Raw genomic sequence first — 21,789 nt, 5'->3', positions numbered from 1 at the left:
TCTTATTTATAAAAAAAGGACACCATATATTTACCAAGACAGCGCACATTCATTCATTTTTTTAAATAAATATTCAATGAAATAGACATGGTCATATCAAAATACAGAAACATAAAGAGGAACTGTAGTGAAAATAATATAATTAAGAAAATTGCTTATTATTTTGTTTTTTGTTTTACACGATTCATTTATAAATATTTAGTCAGTGTTTGCCCATTGTAAAATCTTTCCTCTCCCTGATTTTCAAAAAAAGCTTGTTTCTGAGAGTTGCAAAGGCCGTACAAAATATACATCAAAATATACAGAATCCTTTGGGGCGGGGGGAGGAGACCAGCATAGCTAATCCTAGACTAAGCATTACTTGGAGGGCAGGGCTACACTTAATACACAGCAATATATAACTACCGTATAGGAAGTGTTTCTGATGCTGAAATCAGAAAACTTATTGTTAAAGTGAGTATTCTAAATATGTCACTACAGTGCCTCTGTAAGGAAAAAAAATTGTCATCTTTAAAACAGAAAATGATGCAGTTAAAATTAGGATTGCTTTGTAAATGTCAATATTACTTAAAGAGAGACTGAAGTGAGTCTACAAGCATGTGTTTACTGTAAAGCACCTTACATAGTGCTAAACCGCTGCTATCCCGCGGCAAAACGAGGGGTCTTTACTGCCCAAATCCCCTCTGTAAACTCGGGGTAGCGCTTCCTGAAGAGGCAGAGCTTATCCCTGTAGCTCTGCCTCTCAGCACGTCAATCCTCGCTGATCACCGCCTCTCCCCTTCCCCTCTCAATCTTCCTTCACAGAGAGGGGCGGGGGAAAGGCGGAGATCCGTGCAGCGATTGACGCGCATGGAGGCAGAGCTGCAGCTCATAGCTCTGCCTCCATGAGCAGCAAAATCCACAACCAAGAAAGTTGTGAATTTTGCAGGGGGGATTTGGGCCCTCGTTCTGCCGCGGGATAGCGGCGGTTTAGCACTATGTAAGGAGCTTTACAGGAAACACATGCTTGTAGACTCACTTCAGAGTCTCTTTAAAATGTATTGTATTACTGTAATGTGATAATTGCACAAAGATAAAAGTAAAGTCAGTTTAAAAGTACTCAGTAATTACAGTCTTTAGAAACTCTTGACGTAATATAACACCATTACAATGACTTATGGGCAGTAAAAACACACACAGTGTTCCATCATTTATCCAGGTAATGCCACAGTCAAACAAATCCAGTTGCTCTGCATCAGGATTTGCTAACTGTCGAACAATATGTGTAGCTAGGTATGTTTGGGAAGAGATTACTGTGTTATGGTGAGGAAAAACCTGAAAATTGCAATTTCCAGCAAAAGGACAGAAATGACCAAATGACAATTCACATCCCATGCAGTGGCCACAGGGGTCTGAGCATCTTCCAAGTTCCCCTTACAGGCCTAGTAGTGATGAGTACAAATTTTGCATAATCATAATTTCGTATCGTTATTTGCAATTCTGCTGCAAAATTGTAATGTGAAATTTCAGGTAAATTTGTAGTGAATTTAATTTGTAACGGTAATCAGGAACCGTAATGTTGTGTAATTTTTGTGTAATTATGTGCTGAAATTACCGGTTAATAGCAAGCCCCCATACATGCCATCATCGCAAAAATCACTATGTTTGTGAAAAGGCAAAGTGGGAACAAGGGAAAAAAAACATAATGTTTCTAAAGGACCTTGTAGTTTTGTGAGAAAATTAGTTTTAAAAATGCAAAGGAAAAATGGTTTTTAAATTGTCATTTTTCTTTCTGAGTTTAAAAAACATTTTTCCTTTGTATTTTTCAAATCAATTTTCTCAAAAACTACAAGGTCTATTTGAAAAAAAAAAGTTGTCTTGTTCCCACCCTTCTCCCTAACACATGTGATGATAGCGTTTATGGGGGATTTGCTATTAACGCTAAAGTCGGCACAAATTTAAATGAAAATTACATGAAATTAGGAATGGATTACACAAAATCAGTTGATTGTCTAAATCGCAATTACACATGGCAGAAAGTGCAAAAATGTATGCAAAACTTTGCATAATCGTAATTAGCAGATTACGATCATTACTAAGGCCTAGATCTGATGTTATGTAAATATCACATAATTGGTCCACTCAAGAGAGGCACTATGTGGTCATACATTTACCTCTTGTGCTCACATTATAGAGCTATGAAGGTCTGGCTTCTAGATCAGCCTAGAAGGTTCTTCTACCGAGGATTGAGGAAGCTAGCAGCATGATTCCAGAAGTGCATTTCCTTGTTGCTATCTGGAGAAGTTAGATGACCAATATTCTCTTCCTGTGCTCACCGATAACAGTATTAAAGGTTGTTTAGTCTTTATAATTTTCTCCCGTACATCAAAACTACATTAAAGAAAGGAGGTTTGAAATGACGTGTTTAACAGGAATCTTTTATTTATATGGTACAATTTTTAATTAACTATCCATCAACGTCTTGACGAAAGTAGGTCAATGTTGTACTGCCCTGTCTGAAAGGGAAAAAAAAATACATAATTATTCTTTTGACTGAAAAGAAGTTGTCACTGTTAGAATATAAAATTATTATATACATGAAATGTCTCTTGTTCCTTTGAGCTTTGAATTACATTATCACAGTTGGCTAATGTGCTTTGTTGGTTTGTAACAATCTTCAGATTTATTCAGTGGATAGTCTGAATTCTCAAACTGTCATCTAAGGTATTTTGCTAATGTGGCATTGATCTATCTACAAATCCGAAACTAAGGTGGAAGAAGGAGAGAGAAATATTGGCTCTAGGATATAGTAGAGGCCAGCATGATAAATCATTTAGGATGTCTTTTTGCAAGTTTGAGGTCACAATTCATTCATCTTGTTAACTTTGCTATATCCCTTTAGTGGCTTCAATTGCAGGATTAAATATTGAATGGTGGCAGATCCTTCAATAGACGGGTCCTAATGCTTTGGCAGTGTCAGGGTTTTCGAGCTGAGAGGGGAACGGTGAGTGCATCTGATGCCAAAAGTAATCTTGCTGATGATCTGCTCTGCAGGATTAATCCCGCAACAGTATTATCAGGCAATTCTCAGCACATTGCCTCTTCCCTACTATGACACTTCAGAAACAAATGGATCAGCAAAGCATTTAAGAATGTCACAGTATAGCTGTATTGTTTTAGCAAAACCAAAATAAAATACTTATACTCACTTATAAAGAAGTAAAAAAAACCTTATATTTAGCCATTGAGTAAAATAAAGAGAGCTAGATTTTAGGGCAAATGTTAGAAATATAGGCTATGTAGTCCATTTCTTACTTACAGTTTAACTGGAAAATGTGTATATTGTAATGTGCTGTATTCCTTTTTGCGAATTTCGCACATTCAGTGCAATACATAGCGTTACAGTGTTAGGACCAAATACATAGGGGTCATGCACTGCAGCCCAATACACAGACACATACACTGTATGATTAAAGAAGACTATTAAAGGAAACACACACAAAAAACAAACTGATGACATAAAATTTTTTTATTAATCTTCCTCCTAAACATGACCTTTTTTTTTAGCTATCCAACAATTTTATTGTATTTTTATATCTGCTTTTTAAGTGTTTACTGTTCCATTGTCTCTACTCAATGACACATGCATTGAAGTATGCCAGAACTAAAATAAATACACTATTGAGCCTATTTCTATCTCATCATGCCACCTCGTGTATCTTTTAACCAGTTCAGGACCACAGGCTTACACTCCCCAACCAGGCTGTTTTTTTACGATTTAGTGCTCTGCAGCTTCAAAAGCTCGCTGCAGAGCCATATACTGTAACTTAGCACACAAGTGAATCCCCTCCCTTTTTCTGCACACCAACAGAGCTTTCTGTTGGCGGGCTCGGATCGCTGGTGCCATGTTTATTTATTTTTTTATTAATTTATTTGTATTTTTTTTTTTATAAAATTGTCTATTTTTATATCTATTTTTATTTCCCCCTCCCTCCCCCTTACAGCCAATCAGGGTGATCTTCTCTCATAGGCTGATGCCTATGAGAAGGGATCACGATCTAAGCCTCTTCAGGGGACAGCCGAGTGACACAACTGTCCCGAGTACAGCGATGCAGTAAATCGTAGTGCTGTACAATATAAATAGATGGCGGTTTCGCTGTCTAACAGTCTGCTAGTGGGGATTGCCGCTGGCAGACTGTTGACGGAGCAGAGGTCTGTCACTCAAGCCGGGATGAGATCCCCGCTAATCTCCGCTCACCACTCTCGACGCCTTTCGGCATTAGGCGGTCTTGGGGCTGCCACCTTCCTGGCGCCTATTGGCTTTAGGCAGTCGGGAAGGGATTCAACAAATGTTTTTGGTCATTTTTTAGCTGACTGTAAACAAAATGGAAAGTAAATAAAAGAAAATAATAATAAATACATGAAATGGAAAGTAATATTTCATAACCTCGACTCACTAAATAGCTCATAGAGTTCTGACAAAAGTACAGATTTAGTTCAAGAGCTTAGATTTTAATAGACAACTCTTATTTCCTGTCATCTCTTTCGTGCCTCAGGTTATTGTTAAGGTTGGTACACACGCACTACCAGAGGCAACGACTGGTCCGCCGGACCCTCCTGCTGGGTGGTCTTTTAGCCGACAATAGCGCGTGTGTACACGCTGTCGGCGGACTGATAAGGCTGTTTCTGAACGATTCACTGAGCGAATCATTCAGAAACAGCCTTATCAGTCCGCCAACAGCGTGTACACACGCACTACTGTCGGATAAAGACCGCCCAGCGGGAGGATTCGGTGGACCCGTTGTTGCCGCTGGTAGTGCGTGTGTACGCACCTTTAGGCAAGGAAACACCTAATGTTATATTTCACCAGTGATCAGCTGTCTTTATTTGTAACATCATAACCTCTTAAAGTCTATCTACAATCTTTATTTTAATCCCACCCCTCCAATACCCCAACCAGAGGACCTCACTGCCATCAATGTAATAGCACTATAAAATTATCAGAGCTTCTGCGCCCTTTACAATGATTTATACAATGGCCCAAGTATGAAAGGACCCTGAGGGCTCTTTTGCACTACATGCGATTCCAATTTCTGAGTTTGATGTGATTTTACATGCAACTCTGATTTTTGATGCGATTAAACAAAGGCCTACATGCTTCGTTCTTCTTATATTACTAGCATCCAGTGAAAATCGCAATCACAAATCTGAGTTGCGATAATCCTGACTGTGAACTGAATCGTAACATTGAAAGACAAGCACCAGTATATAAGCATATATTATTGCATTTATAATAATAAATAATTTCTGAAAAAGAAAAGGTATGATATCTGCGTAACCATCATTTTTAATAGATTATTTAGTTCACTGTGTTTTGCTGTCATGCAGTTTTAGTGTCCAATAGTGGCCGGACTTGCTCTTTAAGATGAGTTATATGACTTATATATCCTTGGAGGGAATTCATAACGCATCTCTAGATGAAAATTCTTTTTAATGGTTGGCTATTTCAGAATGCAAGTGCTGTACCAGCCCCATTTCAAAATTGCCATTCGGTATTAACAGCAATAAACATAGCGGAGAAGAATTTAGGCTCGAACAGTTAATTACATAGGAGACCAGTGAACTTTAACCTGGCAAATGAAGAAAAATTTGGAGGACATCTGCTTCGCTTTCCATAACGTCCTTCCGGGGACAATAAAAAAAATAAACTTTTTTTTTATATAAATTTACTTTGTTTGTATTATTTATTTAATAAAGGTGTGCTGTTAGAACCTCATTTTCTTTTATAACAAAACTTTGATTAAGTAGGCACCAAAAGACCAATAAAGGATACGAACATAACTAGCACATCATTTTAACGTCCAATAATTATCACACATACAATACTAGTAATATTGAACAAAAACAAGAGGGACTCGACAATAGTCAGACGCTCTTGATTGTTTCCATTTAATGATAAGCGTTTTCAGCCACAATGGAGCCTTGTTCTGCTTAATAAAATATTCATTTTAACTGGTGGTTTTAATTAGTTTTCGTTCGTTTACCTCAACATCCCATTACATAGGCTTCTCCCCACAGTCTACTTGCTAAAGTGCAGTCCATTACTTTTTACTCCACCCGTTGTTGCTCATTTGCTGAAAGAATATTTCATATGTATGTATGAAGTACATATTTATAATGTAGCTAGGGAGGACACTGACTGGAGGACTTAAAGTGAATGTGAGCTGCCATCCTTGAGCTGTTTTTTTAAAAAGTCACTCTATGGGGATGTTATCTTGCTTCTGTTGCCCATCAACAAGAATGCAGAATAAAGTTCTGACAATTTTCTGACATCGGTAATGCTGACAAAATCTCAGTTGCAAGGGCTCGATGGGGTGTGCGGCTGTAAATGCGTTTGATAATATTGCGATGATCGACCCAGTTTCACCCCAAGATCACTGTAATCACTGTGGCATAGTAAATTACATTGTCACCTTGCAGGTCCAGGTTCCCCATTCGAAATCTGGACCAGGAGTTTGTACTGTATGTTCTCCTAATGTATTTTCACAAGGCGTTCCTGTTCATTCCTGTTTCATTTCTCATCCCAAATACATGAAGATAAGTTAATGACCTTCCCACAAAATTTGACCCTAGACTATGATGGATATAGGACTAGATTGTAAGTCCCTCTGAGGGACAGTTAGTGACAAGACTCTGTAAATTATTGTGGAAGATGTAAGCGCTACAGTATATAAATACTAAATAAATTAACTAAATAACTATGGTCAGTTGGAAAGTTTTTGTTTGTTTTTTCAAACAAATTTTCCATGATCACTTCTATTAAAACTACCTGAGGCAGGAAGGAGTTAAAGAACTCCATACACATCATTGGATTGGGGACTGATTAACATATACTTTTAATGTATACAATGTTTAAATAAAGTACTCACAAACATGACTGACATCTGTATCTGCAATAGAAATACTGTAGCTCAGAGTAGCAGAGGAGATGGCTGAAAGAGGCTTTAGAGATACGGCACTGTAACTTTTGTCAGCAAGCCAAACTATAACCATGGTAACTGTGGCTCTCCAGTGCTCACTTCCTGTGGCCGAAATACAAATTGTGTGGAAGTGTATAGAAAAAATATGCTTCCGCACATGCGCACCGCAACACAAATCCGAAGCAGTTTAAAATATCTGCAGCGCCATTGACTTGCATGACTTCTAGTCAACGCACGTCGCCGCAGATGTTGACCCATAACGCTCTGATGCTTTCGCGTCAGATGCGATACTTCCAGCACATTGCACCACAACAGGTATGAAATGTACCATAGAGACTTTCATGGCTTTAGCGTTACCCTGCGGTAAAAAAGGGTAAAATGAAATGAAATTGGTTTAGTGTGAAAGGGACCACAAAAAGGTTTACCAGCGAGATAAGATATAAAATAAATTGCAATTACTGATCTAACTTGAAGAAGTTTTGAAACCGGATGAATCAGGATCATTCATTGGCTAACTTAAAAAAAATAAGAGTAAGTAAGAACTATACTCTACTGATCTAACTTGAGGGATCCTTTGATATGATGAGTTATGGAATTTTCTCCATGTAAAATGTCCCATGTATGAACTATCTTGTTACAATAAGTTGTCAGAACTCTGACACTGCAAAAAGGCCAAGTGATAATCAGATTATTCATCACATTGCAGAGATTAATCACTCCACTTATGAAGCACCGTTCCAAGAACAAACATATAAATATAGTCCATAAGCTAAGTTCATGTTTGGTAAACTTAACACAGTATCTTATCACAGCATGTTCCGAATGTTTTACATTGTTCGGCAAATTTAGAGAAACGTATTTATAGTGCAATTAGCAGACATGATAAAAAGATAGCAGCTGAGGAGATCCCTGCTCAGATGGGCCCACAATCTGTTAGAATGCAGAATGTGTATCCAATAAGTTCCTTGTAGCCATGTCAGGGATAATCAAGTCAGCAACAAAAGATAAGTTTACTTCTACAAAACATAAGGTTTTTGTAAATGACAACTTTATAATTTCACATGGGTTACTGTACCTTTTAAAAGATAGACATTAATGTCAGTAACAGTGGCTAAGAGCTACTTATTCTATTTTCTCCTGCTTACATCACTTGCCAGTATTGGCAGTATCTAACCCTGTTTACCACTAGTGGCAGCTAGCAGGGCCGGATTTGTACATTTTATCACCAAAGGCCTGGTGTTACCCCCCACCCCGCGTATCCTCCGTGCCCAGTGCGCTGCCCCAGCCCTGTGCTCCCTGGTCCTGAGCTCCCTGGTCCTGTGCTCCCCCAATCTTGTGCTCCCCAGTCTAGTGCTATGCTCACCAGTCCTGTTCTCTCCCCATCCTGTACAGTGCTCTCTGTCTTGTGCTGGGCTCCCCTGAGATGTGTTCCCCTCATCCCGTGCGACACTGCTCACCCCCATAAACCGGGAAATATGGCATCCTCCATATCCCTCCTGTTCAAAACTTGCCACCACACAGTGAGAGAGTTATCTTATCTCTTCATTCCTTCAGTTACCTCCTCTGTAGTTAAGTTTACTTCCTCTGTAGTTATTTTCATACGCAGTTAATTAACAGCCTATCTTTAACTTTAGAAATCTGGAGTTATTTTAAGGATTGAAGAGTTAACTTGAAGACAGAAGAGTTAACTTTAGGTTTGCCTGAGGTAAAATGTTTCCTGAATATGACATGCCTCATCACCATGGTGATAACTATAGAAACGTTATTAAAGACAGGAGATAAGCTTAGTGAATTGAGCTGCACGCTTTGTCACAGCATGCCACAGACTGAGAAGAGCGTACATGAACTGTAAACCTAAAAATGTCCACGGACTGCTTATACCTCTATCCCACCCCCTTCTATGTCCCTCATTTCCCCTTGCTTTGGCAATGCCTGTATGAATCTTGGTCATGCCAATAAAGCTAGTTTTGATTTGATTTTAAGACAATGAAGCCCTGTCACGCTGCCTGCATTATACAGCTTGCTGTACTCTAATGCAGTGGTGCTGTAACAGTTGCAGTGTTGCTGGATAGTGTTCTGGTTAAGGGCTCTGCCTTTGACATAGGAGACCAGGGTTTGAATCCTGGCTAGGGTCAGTACCTATTCAGTAAGTAGTTCAAGGCAAGACTCCCTAACACTGCAGGGTGGCCTCTTGAGCGCGTCCCAGTGGCTGCAGCTCTTGAGCACTTTGAGTTCGACAGGAGAAAAGCGCTATACAAATGTTCAGATTAACAGTTTGAGGCGGCTGGATGCTAGGCTAAGCTTCTCCCATATAATAAGGGACTTGCTAGACCTTAGGAGATCTTTATTTTGTAGTCAAGGCCAGATTTATACTTTTTCTAACCCTAGCCAAGTATGTTGTGGCACCCCTACCATGTACAGCAGTGCCCCTCCCATTCAATGGGCAGTACCCTCTTCCATCTGTAACATCTATGTACTGCTTCTTCTCTCTTTCATGTACAGCTCTATTGGGCATCAGCTTCCATTTTCATGCATTGCTGCCCATTTGCAGCCTTACAGCCTTCTCTTTGATATGTAGCAACCCCTATTTCCTGTCCAGGTGCCCCCTTGGGCTGCAGCCACCCAAGACCCGGGCCTTTGTGGCCTTTCCAGAAATCTGACCCTGTTTCTAGTACTGACAAAGGACGCAGTGTGGTAAGCTTGTTGTGTGTGCAGCCTTACCACCCAATAGTTATGGAGTGAAGCACTACAGGAGCAAGTTATAGAAAAACTCAACTTTATCTAAAAGAAAAAATAATTACACATAGTTGCTGCCTAGGCTATTTCTAATTTAATCTTAATTAAGGTGAACCTTTTCCTTTTAATCTCCAGTCAACTGCATTTTTCTAAAACTGCCAAAACCGTCACATTTTGCTTCCTTGTAACTATAACAACAGTACCTTCTTTCATGTTCAGAAGAGATGAGCCAGATTTCACAGAACAGCTAAATCTGGCTCCCAGCGAAATCATGAAATGCCCTGACGCTGGAAGAGGAAGTGCTGGCTTATCGTCCTGCATTTATTACTGAGTGCGAGCTTCCTCCTCTTACATTCATTAGTTTCAAATTGTACATCATTTTTCAGCGCTGTTGTTATAAATTTCTGTCTGGGAAGTCTAATAGACCTCATCCAGGGCACTATATAAATTCTATAATATGGAGTGACTCTCACAACAGCAGCAGCACAACATGGTCCTCACAATGCCATTAATAACTATGGAAAATAAACACCATGCAGTGATGACAGTTTGGATTCCTCTGTATAGGCATTTCTTTACATTACTCGGTTTAGAAATGCTGCATAGCTCCCATTTCACCTGCTTTTGTCAATCTAAATACAGCTACGGTAACATCTACTTTTTTGCCGTTTTTGACTTGCATAACATGTCATACTTTTCTCTCATGGGAGATTTCGGTGAGATCTCCTAGGTGACTGAACTCCCAGGTGGAGCACATTTATGGCTCAGATAACATGCTAAAAATCAGCACCAGGCAGAAGAACACATTTGAATAGCTCAGACAGGTAGGGTTAAGGAAAGAATTTCAACTAAACAATAAGGCTGGGTTCTCACTTGTGTAGGAAACTTACCTGTTTGGTACGTTTTCTACACCTCTGAGAAAAGCAGGAAGTGGATCCTATTGTTAAAAATAGTGTCAGCTTTCACTTGTGAAAAAAAAATGGTGAGGCAAATGGAACCCAGACTCCTGACCTGCTCTGTTTCTTCGGATGAAAGAATGTGTTGCTCATAGCCCCCTATGGTGCAAGTGCATCAGCCACAGACGCAAACACAGTGAGAAAATGGAGTGGAGCGGACACTGAACTGGTCCACTTCAATCCAAGGCTGAAACCCACAGCTGCAAATGGGAATTAAGCCTAAGTCAATGAGGGATGTCTATACTGAACACATCTTGTGGGGTAGCACACTACAGTGAAACAGGTGGTTTTCAAAGCCACTCCTGAATTGAAGGCCATACCTAATTTACAGATCTTGAACTGCTATCAAGCTCACTTTATGAAAATAAGTACTGTCATCTATTTTCTAAAGATGGGATGGTGGGGAAGGCTAGACATTGGAGATGGGTAAAGAATCCCCCAACTGAACCACATCCTTGAGGCAGAAGTTACAGTGTAGTCAAAATCATACAGCCGTAAGGACAGCGCTCAGAACAGTTATGAGTTTCGCTACAGTGTAGCCAAACTTGTATTGCGTTAGCCATGGCACATGGACTGGTTATGAGTTTGGCTACAGTCAGGGCCGGATTTGTACTCTTTACCTCCCTAGGCCGCTATCACCAACCGCCCCCCTTCAGTATAGGTAGTCAGATGACCCCTCCCCCATCCAGTATAGGTAGCCAAATGACCGCTCCCCCTTACCTCTAGTATAGGTAGCCTGATGACCCCCCAGTATAGGTAGCCAGATGATTCCTCCCCCCTTTCCCTCCAGTATAGGTAGCCAGATGATGCCCTTAATCCCTCCTTTTCCCACCCTCCACTTTTCAGCGTAAGTAGCCAGCTCGCCTTCACACCACAGCAGCCATCTGTGCCACTCATTTCTCCGCTTCTCTCCAGTGCACAAGTCTATAGCCGCCGGCCACAATGAAAACGTGCACAGAGAGCAAGGTGGCTGCTGCACAGGCAGCTCGCCTGATCTCCCTGCCTTGCAGCATTTGCAAGCTTGCAAATACTGCACCAGTTTAGCCTGCTGCTTTGGTGCCATTCCTCCTGTCGTGCCCTAGGCCATGGCCTAAATCCGGCCCTGGCTACAGTGTAACTAAACACACATACTGGCCGGGGTGTAGGGTTTGTGCGAGGGAATAGAAATGGGGTTTAGCTACAATATAAAAATGTTAGTGTTATGTATGGAGAGCAGGGTAGTTAGTGTTATGTATGGAGAGCATGGCAGTAAGTGTAGAAAGTTCATGTAAGGCATGGAGAGGGAGGTTAGTGTCAATAGAGGGATCATATTGTTAGGCATGGGGAGGGAGGTCAGTGTGAGGAGTGGGAGAATACTGTTAGGCATGGGGAGGGAAATTAGTCTGAGGAAAGGGAGGATACTGTTAGGCATTGGGAGGGAGGTTATTATGAGGAGAGGGAGGATACTGTTAGGCATGAGGAGAAAGGTAGGTTATGAGGAGAGGGAGGATACTGTTAGGTATGAGGAGAAAGGGAGGTTATTATGAGGAGAGGGGGGATACTGTTAGACATGAGGAGAAAGGGAGGTTATTATGAGGAAAGGGGGGATACTGTTAGGCATGAGGAGAAAGGTAGGTTATTATGAGGAGAGGGAGGATACTGTTAGGCATGGGGAGGGAGGCTAGTATGAGGAGAGGGAGGATACTGTTAGGCATGGGGAGGGAGGCTAGTATGAGGAGAGGGAGGATACTGTTAGGCATGGGGAGGGAGGCTAGTATGAGGAGAGGGAGGATACTGTTAGGCATGGGGTGGGAGGCTAGTATGAGGAGAGGGAGGATACTGTTAGGCATGGGGAGGGAGGCTAGTATGAGGAGAGGGAGGATACTGTTAGGCATGGGGAGGGAGGTTAGTATGAGGAGAGGTAGAATACTGTTAGGCATGGGGAGGGAGGCTAGTATGAGGAGAGGGAGGATACTGTTAGGCATGGGGAGGGGGTTATTGTGAGGAAAGGGAGGATACTGTTAGGCATGAAGAGAAAGGGAGGTTATTATGAGGAGAGGGAGGAAACTATTAGGCATGGGAAGGGAGGTTAGTGTGAGGAAAAGGGAAAGCTTGTAGATCTTACTGATATTTAAATACCGGCAATATACAGCTATACTAAACTTATGTCACAATTAGTGTGCTATACTAACTGTGTATGTGCTGAAGAGTACTAGAGGAATACTTGGGAAATGCTGGCTTTTATAAAGTGTGGTGTGTGTGAGTGTTTTCATTTAAAACTATAATTTATTATACTTCAGCTTCTACACTCTTAAAACTGTGTCTCCATTAGATTAATTTGCTCTCTGGGTTCTCATATTTTTGTGATTATTTCTGGTCCTTCCCATCACTACTTACCATCCATCCCAGACATATAATGCGTCCCTCTCTGTAGCTGGTATCTTTGTGATTTATGGTCCGTGCCTTCAGGGCTACAGGACTGCTCATTGTCTGTCATTCTCATGCTCTCTGTCTCAGACCATTCATTTTTTTAACTACTTCTTTTCATTTTTATCCCATTAATACATCATAAGCATTTTGTTCTTGCAAAAATAGATTCTTGTATGTCTTTTTAGCAGATTATCTCATTATATACTTATTAAGCTTAATGTCTAGTGCAGTTCTTTTATTGATTAGAAAGTTAACTAGGAGCCCCCATTTGTCCTTCCTCACAGATAAGGCTTTTATTATTTTTTTATTTTATTGCTATAGCCCGGACATTTGCAGCACTCACTGTCCCTTAAAGGGACTCATAATGTAATGTTAATAGCAAACACCAGAGCTAATCTTGCAGGAAAGCGAATTAACCTATCTCTGTGTGTTATGGCGTGAACGCAGAACACCAAGACTCCAAACAGACAAAACACAGTGGCTTGAAGTTCTGAGATTCCTGTCCGAATGCTGTCTGGCATATTCTGTGTAAAGCTTTCATAGCTCCCATTTGTCCCTCTTTTGGAGGGACAGTTCCTCTTTGGGAACTCTGTTCCTCTTTCTTCCTCATTTGTCCCTTTTCAGGACTGATGTACAGATCTGTATAAATATATATATATATTATTGTAGTGAAAAAAATGTGTTTAATTGACTCTAAACTTTATTCCAATCCTTTAAATGCATATATTTCTTATTTCCAAATGTTAATATGAAGGGAAATGACCCAGGATAGAAAGGACCTGTGTGGTTTAAAAAACAACATATTTTTCCCAGTGGCGTAGCTAAGGACCTGTGGGCCCCGATGTAAGTTTAACATTGGGGCCCCCCAAGCACTCTATACATAACAATTGATTTGGCAACTACAGTGTCAGAGGTGCAAGAAGGAGATGGGGAACAGTTTGTTAATGATTACCACTATTCAAAGTATCTGTACAAGTTATTGTTATGAGCACAGGACCAATAGAGAGCTAATACTGCAGTTGAGGGAGGACCCCTCTGGCCTAAGGGCCCCGATGCGGTCGCAACCTTTGCAACCCCTGTTTCTACGCCCCTGATTTTTCCTATGAAATCTTTATGGTATGCCTGACTAGGGGTGTGTGGGGGGCGTGATTAGGGGTTGGCTAAAGTGTCCCTTTTTCTTATTTCAAAAATTTGGGAGGTATGTGCTTTTACGGTGTTTGTTTAGCATGTGATTTCTCTTGGCTGGTGAGTTTCCTCAAAACCCACTGATAAACTTAATGATTACTCCCAGAACCTGGACCTAAACAGTGGTACAGACATTAGACTGTCTGCTTCACTGAAAGATAGTCGCTGAAAATGCATTGTAGACAGTGAAATGTTCAGTTCCACATAAAGCTTTCTTGTTTAGTTGGGTATGGCACACTCAAGGCAGACACGAGGCAAAGCTTGAGTTAAAAAATTACATACCTAAGGAGAGGGAAGCCTTTGGAGGATTAAACTGCCCTCTGTTCCTCTGCAGCTGCCCGGAACCCTCCAGCTGATCGGAGGCCTGCTCCTCTCCTGGCAATGCTGTGCTGCAGCCTCACCTGTGCAGTAGCACATAGCGGCGCATGCTCTAGTGGCTCCAGCTTACTGCAAAGGCACGGCCATACTCGTGCAGGAGCAGTACAACCACGCTTGTGTCCAAAGAGTAGCGTGGCCCGATCAATTTACCAGCAAGCCTTTGTTGATAATCTTTGGGAAGCCCATGAGCGGCAACAGGGGACCGGAGGAAGGTGCGAGAAGCCTTTATAGGATCCAGAGGCTTGCCTCTTCTTAGGTAAGTATGGAGTTTTTGACCGGAGTATGAGATATCTCAAAGGAAAGGTAACCTGCGTGAAAGTAATATAGAGCTAATATTATGCTGCTATAGTACTCAACCTGCGATATTTGCTCATCCACTATTGTAGGACCAGTATGCTCATAAGGTGTTCTGACTCCACTCTGACGTTACTAGTCGCATGTTTGCTGCAGGTGTGTGGCTGAAACACTGCAAAAGCCATTAGATCAGCACAGCAACCAAACAACTGCCATTTTCTAAACAAGAATGGAGACAGCGCCTCCATTTTCCGTACAGTTATCATTTCCTTAGAGCCAACTTTATGTATTGAATTGTGAGAGATAGTAGAAGAGTTTTCACATACATAAAATGGAGATCTAAAAAAACAACTCTGTGAAGAGTTCCTGCTGTAATCGGAACCCAGAATGCAAGTGATAAACCAGCTAGCTATTGTGCTGCTTTTGTGGTTGTTGCCTGCCTTTCATTACCTGTGCTCAAATATTGGCTACCTTGTGTGAAATAAGCAGCATCAAGGTTTTCTCTTCATAGAATTCTAGATGGAAGGACTGTCCTCCATTATACCGAACAGTTCAGCTCAGCTCTTTATTTGTTTAGACACCTTGCAGGCATTGAAGGGTTTACTTTTGCACTTTTTACTTTATGTGAAAGCTCATAATGACTGCAGGAGTAATTCACTAAGCAGTAAAGGCCATAGAGGTTTATTGCTGGAACACTCTCGCAATAACCATTCTTTGTTTATGTTCTATAAAAGACTCTGCTTGTCTCCCTCAGTCAACCTTCTGTGCGACATTTACCCAGCATCCTTTTCCTTCTTCCACATGAGCTCATCATCAGCCATATTGCTCTAATTTACATGAAAGGCTCAAATTGGCCGAGAATTTTTGTTGGAGTCATACAAATGATGTTTTATTTTCATTTTTGGGGTTTGATATCGATTTACTTCAGAGGAAAATTATTGGCAGGAGAGAGTCTTGGCTCCGAGATGAGAGCCTGTTTAAAACATTTAACATGCAGATCCAGAGCCTGTTATTGTAACCACAACTTGCAGACGTGATTTAAAGGCCAGTTTAACAGCATATTTTAAAGTTGCTAGAAAGGTGCAAGATTTGATCCTGTAACTTAATATGTTTCAGGTTTGTATTTATTAAATTATGTGTTTTTAAATGTTCTTTCCTTACCAGCTGCATGTAGACAGTATGCCAGAAGTAAGTACATTTTCATTATTTCTCTCTCTCTTTGCCAGTATCTATCAGTTCAGGCACTTTCATGCATGCGGTTCTACTTGAATGGAGAAATGTACCAGGCATTCCTGTTAAGTTAAAGAAGGATTCCATGCAACATTAGGCAAAACTATCCCCAAAGTTATATCCGTTTATTGCAAATCTTTTTTTAAACATGTTTTTCACTTTTGTGGAATCATCCACTGTTAAAGGTCAATTAAATAGGAGTTTTCTGCCCATGAGAAGTTAGTGTGCTTAAAATACTCTAAATGATGCATTTTCATACCTCTTGCTGTGCTAACAAAAATGAGCATAAGCCGATTTACCAAGGTGCTTCTGTTATCTGTGTATAGTGTCAGTAAAGCTGTTGTATCTCTCATTGGCCCTTATCCAATCATTTATCATAAGTTTGGGCACTCTGCACTTGAGAAAGTACCTGATAAAAAAACTTATCAGCAGAAAGTATTGGCCAAAAAATCGTGAGGCCTCTGAAGAAGCAGCACATGGCTGCAAAACTTTAAAGCAGAGCTCCTCAACCCTGTCCTCAAGGCCCACCAACAGTACATGTTGTGCAGGAAACCACAAGCATTCACAGGTGGGGTAATTAGTGTCTCAGCAGAGCTCATTAACTACCTCTGTGGATTTCCCCCCAAAAAAGAACAGTTGGTGGGCCTTGAGGACAGGGTTGGGGAACACTGTTTTAAAGCATCAGTAAGGGGCGAGGCCCCTCTCTTCCCTCTGACCTCGTAGGAGATCTCCTAATTTCCTCTCTGGGACATTTGGGCTATACTTTCTGCTGGCAAGTGCTTTATGGCTTTGACTATTGGCTTTATTTTACCAAATGTGCTGCATTCCCTGATTTGAGCCCCATTACTAGTGATTACCAGTGTGTATAGTTTAACTCTATTAGTTCAAATTAAGTGCACACAGTCCAGGATTACAAAAGTCCCAAAAAGTTTTATTAGGAAGAATACAAGTACGGCATAAAATTGGCTAACATGTTTCAGACTGTGCGTCCTTCGGTGTAGCCGTGAGAGACTGACATCAACTAATGTATTTAAACATAAAGACACACCCCTAAAGTGTGTCTCCTCAAAAAGCTTGTCACTTGTTGGAACTGTAGATAGAAAATAAACACATTGTTTCACTTAGCTGGGGCTTCCCCAAGCCCCCAGCAGCTGTCCTGTCCCGCGCCGCTTCTCGACGAGCCTCTGCTCTCCCACCGCCAGCTACTTTCAGTTTCGCCGGCGGGCCACTGCGCCTGCGCGGCTCTAGCCATGCATATCCTTTCTTCTCGTTCCCCGCTATTGCAGAGGGGAACGCGAAGAAAGGATATGCTTGGCAGGGCTGCGCTGGCCTCGACTTACAAGTCGAGGTACGGGACGGAGCGGCGGCGGGAGAACGGAGGCTCGGGCAGGTCCGGCGCGGGACAGGACAGCTGCTGGGGGCTTGGGAAAGCCCCAGGTAAGTGAAACAATGTGTTTATTTTTCTATCTACAGTTCCGCTTTAAAGGCTTACTGCCCTTTACCTTGTAACTAATCATACTATACACATACAAATTCAACAAGAGTTTTGATTAAACTTTTTGGGCTTTTGTAATCCTGGACTTGGTGGACTTCATTGGAACTACAGTATACTCTTGCAACCTGGTGTCCAGCTATTCCAGTTGCAGTGAGAGAGGTTGGGTGGTTCAGGGGCTGTTTCTTGTTCTGGATACAATTACTTATATTATCTTTTTGGACATGGATTCAGAACCAGAACCATTGAAAATTCCAGTGCACATCTATTTAATTGTTGAATTGTTTTTGATGATTCCAACTTCAAACTTGTTTTGATAATTCTCCAAAGTTTTTTGCACTTTTAATGACCTACCTTGCTTTTTTTTAATCAATTTTTATACCATACCTACCATGCACGATTTTGCACTTCATGCCCTTATATGGAACTATGCACATTTTTGCACCTTATGTCCATTGATGTTTAGCCTATTATTCCTCTCCTTCCATATCCTTCCCTATCCCCCCTTTCCTTCCCACCTTCCTTCCCGTATCCCTTTTCGCAGTTACAATTTGCATGCACACAGGTTTGTTTGTTTTTTTTCACCAGCAGCTGCCTATCTGTATGCAGTAAACCCAGATAGTGAGAATTAATGTCTGTAGTAGGAACAGGTCAGTGAGTACTTGCATTTAGACTAGTCCCTGTATAATCTTACCACCCTGCTGTGTTTTTGTAAATTGATTTATTGTTGTGACTTATTCAGTGGGTATGCCCATTTAATAAGCTTTTCATACATTCCTTGATTTCTTGGAATTGTTTTCTTTAATTGTTTAGTATATGGTTTGTGTTGTAGGATAGAACTTTTTTTCTTTTTTGCTTTGCTTTATTCATTGCATGACACAATTACAGTAGATATGGCATAGTCTCTTTCTAGTTCTTTAGATGTTGCAATGTCTCTTTCTGGTTCTTTAGATATGGCAATGTCTCCTTCTGTTTCTTTATCCTGATTATACACATTTGGAATTCTATGTTTTTTCTTACATGCGCACTACATGGAAACTATGGGAACTTGGAAACCGCAATGGGTTTCCAAAACAGTGAAAAATGGTTCCCAAAAATGGAATGTGTCTGGAGTTAGTGGATTCCAGGAAAGACATCTTTACTTGCATTTCCACTATAAATGCAAAATTACTGTTAGCCTATTTGGCATCTTTTCTACAGGTACAGTGCAGATATCGGCAACCAATTATAACCAAAGCACATATTAGATTATAAAATATTGTCTGACTGGTAGTTTCCCACCTCAACCTCTTCCCTAATAAGCTGTTCCTTTCAGTGCCTGGGTTTGGTTCCCCTTAGCCCTCAACAGAATAAATAGTCTAGGCTGAGATCCCTGTTTATGTATTCTATTAGTAGCTCAGGGGATGTGATCATCAATGATGTTCGGATTGACTCCTGGACATCTAAACTCAGCCTTTACTTTATACAGCAAATGGTACAGGGTACAAATGTCAATTCTGATGGTAAAGTCTATTTGCAGAAGGTACTTTTAAGGTGTGTTTACGCGCACTATTTGTGTAGTGTGACAGGATGGAGCTGATCCCGCTAGATGAAACAGTGTGTGGGGAATAAACACAGTAAAGGTTCATCACTCTGGTACACTGTTGCTATGGGAAGTGAAGGAGGAACGATGTCACGGAACACAATGGGTGGGTGAGATAAGGCAAGAAACAATGTGATTGGCCATTGCTTGAATATTCGATGTTCTGGATTGTCATATGAACTTGCGGGACACCTGTACCCAGGCCACCTCGGCCATGCTCCATCTAGCATGTATACATAACTGCAGTAAGATCTTTATCTACTTACTTAGTAAACTGTTTTCAAACATTTTAAATCTACTAGTCTTGAAATCTCTCTCTTTCTTTTTTTAATTTTGATATAAGTCCGTGTCAGTTGTAACACACTTTCCACTGAAACCTGTGCAGCCTTCCTACCTCCTGTGCAGTGATCCTTTTAAAACATGAGGTTGCAGAGAGAGCAAAGATTCTACATCTGTACTTCTGAAGACTGGAGCATGATGGCAGCACCTTTAGCTATGCCCCGTGCCCTTTAGAATATAAGCCAGATGCAGCAGTGGTGAGTCTAACTTGTAATCACGTAGGACAGAAGAGATGATGAGGTTATGATCGTTGTAGTAGGATTACTATACTGAGAGGCCCAGAAGGAGGTGTCAGAGCCATGAGTGGCTTCATTTTTTCAATACAAAGGTTACAAAGCAGCCGGTAAGACTCTGAATAATAAAACATCACCATTAATATTAGTGGTAAGGTTTTTGCATTGAAGTTGCTGCTTTGTATACTCCGCTGTCAACATGCTGATAAAATGTGCCTTTTTAAACAGGGCAAAAAACTAGGTGAGTTGTGTACACAAAGGAATAAATTATTATGGTTATGGTCTATTTTGGATTGTACAAATAGACCTTTACAGTTTCAAGTTGTTCCTTCATTGAATGTTTCCATTATTCCTGTATTTACAGCACTTTTCTAAGTCCCACACGTCATAGACAATTAAACTGCATGCAATCTAACACTAGAGGGAGAACAAACGCTAGCAGCTCACAAGATTGTCACTGTATCACCATGACCAAGAATTGTCTGACTATTCTGTAAAGCTGAACTCCAGACAGCAGTCCTATTTTACCTTTCAAATGTAGTTGTCATCTTTATCATGAAACAAAAATCATACACTAAGTATTGCAGTAATGTTTTAACAGCAAGTACAGAATGTAATTCTAGAACTAATTGTCAAGGGTGTTTAAAGGGGTTCTTTCGCGAAAAAAGTAGGCAGTTAAAAAATGTGACAGATGACAGGTTTTGGGCCAGTCCATCTTTTTGGATTCTCAGGGCTTTCTTTATTTTCAACAGCATTTCCTGAACAACAGTTGCAAAATCGCGTGCAAGTGATTAGGGAGGGCGGCTGGTATCTTGCTATTTTGGCAGTTAAACTGCTGTTCAGGAAATGCTGTTGAAAACAAAGAAAGCCAGAGAATCCCCCTTAAAAAGATGGACTGACTTAAAACCTGTCATCTGTCACATTTTTTAACTGCCTATTTTTTTCGCGAAAGAACCCCTTTAAGTCAACCTGGAGGCTATAAATCTTTCCAGAACTCAGCCTCGGACAGGCCCACCGAACCACCGATGGTCCCATCGGTGGGCCCCGGCCGTCCCGCCTCCTGGGGGCCCCAGTGCTAAAAAGGAGGGGGGTTAAGCGCAGGAAGGGGGGACATTGTGCACAGATCGGCGGGGAGGGGCGGAAGCCTCCCCCCCCCCTCCCTCACCTAGGGGCCCCCCTTCCGCGCTCCCCCCCCCTCTCCAGAATTGCAGCCAGCGGGGAAGAATCACTTAACGGCATGAGTTACGGAGATGAGATCCGTAGCTCTGCGTGCCGCTGGCTGGTCTGCTCTGGTTCCTGAACTGACTGTCCAATCACGCTCTCGCAGGAAGTACTGCGAGAGTGTGATTGGACAGTCAGTTCAGGAAGCAGAGAGCAGACCAGCCAGCGGCACGCAGAGCTACGGATCTCATCTCCGTCATGCTGGTAAGTGATTATTTGCCGCTGGCTGCAATTCTGGAGCGGGGGCCCCTAGGTGAGGGAGGGGGGTTTCTGGTCACTGCTGCCCACATTATGATTTTCTGGTGTCTGCTGCCCACATTACGATTTTCTGGTGTCTGCTGCCCACATTATGATTTTCTGGTGACTGCTGCCCACATTACGATTTTCTGGTCACTGCTGCCTACATTGCGATTTTCTGGTGTCTGCTGCCCACATTACGATTTTCAGGTGTCTGCTGCCCACATTACGCTTTTCTGGTGACTGCTGCCCACATTGCGATTTTCAGGTGTCTGCTGCCCACATTACGATTTTCTGGTGTCTGCTGCCCACAGTACGATTTTCTGGTCACTGCTGCCCACATTGCGATTTTCAGGTGTCTGCTGCCCACATTACGATTTTCTGGTCACTGCTGCCCACTTTTGGGGGGGGGTATCTGGCACCAACCTGATTGCATTTTGGGGGGTATCTGCCGCCAATCTGATTGCATTTTGTGGGGGTATCAGCCGCCAACCTGATTGCATTTTGTCGGAAAATCTGCTGCGATTTGACTACTTGA

The 21,789-nt window shown here is 41.5% G+C and overlaps 1 protein-coding gene across 13 annotated transcripts in view; it reads left to right on the top strand.

The window, feature by feature from the left end:
• TENM3 (teneurin transmembrane protein 3) overlaps positions 1-21,789 on the top strand; it is a 1,708,801-nt gene that overhangs the window by 705,772 nt on the left and 981,240 nt on the right. For 12 of the 13 annotated variants that reach the window (XM_068278748.1, XM_068278759.1, XM_068278755.1 and 9 more), the window contains one exon: positions 16,082-16,105. The exons of the other annotated variant lie outside the window; for it this stretch is intronic. In XM_068278748.1, coding sequence (XP_068134849.1) covers positions 16,082-16,105 — 24 coding nt within the window. The remainder of the gene's footprint in view (positions 1-16,081; positions 16,106-21,789) is intronic. 13 annotated transcript variants of the gene reach the window in all.

This window comes from Hyperolius riggenbachi, chromosome 1 (genome assembly GCF_040937935.1).
Source record: "Hyperolius riggenbachi isolate aHypRig1 chromosome 1, aHypRig1.pri, whole genome shotgun sequence".
In the NCBI taxonomy this organism is placed as follows: domain Eukaryota; kingdom Metazoa; phylum Chordata; class Amphibia; order Anura; family Hyperoliidae; genus Hyperolius; species Hyperolius riggenbachi.
The sequence above is the reverse complement of the archived record's forward strand: the minus strand, read 5'-3'. Positions and strand labels throughout refer to the sequence as shown.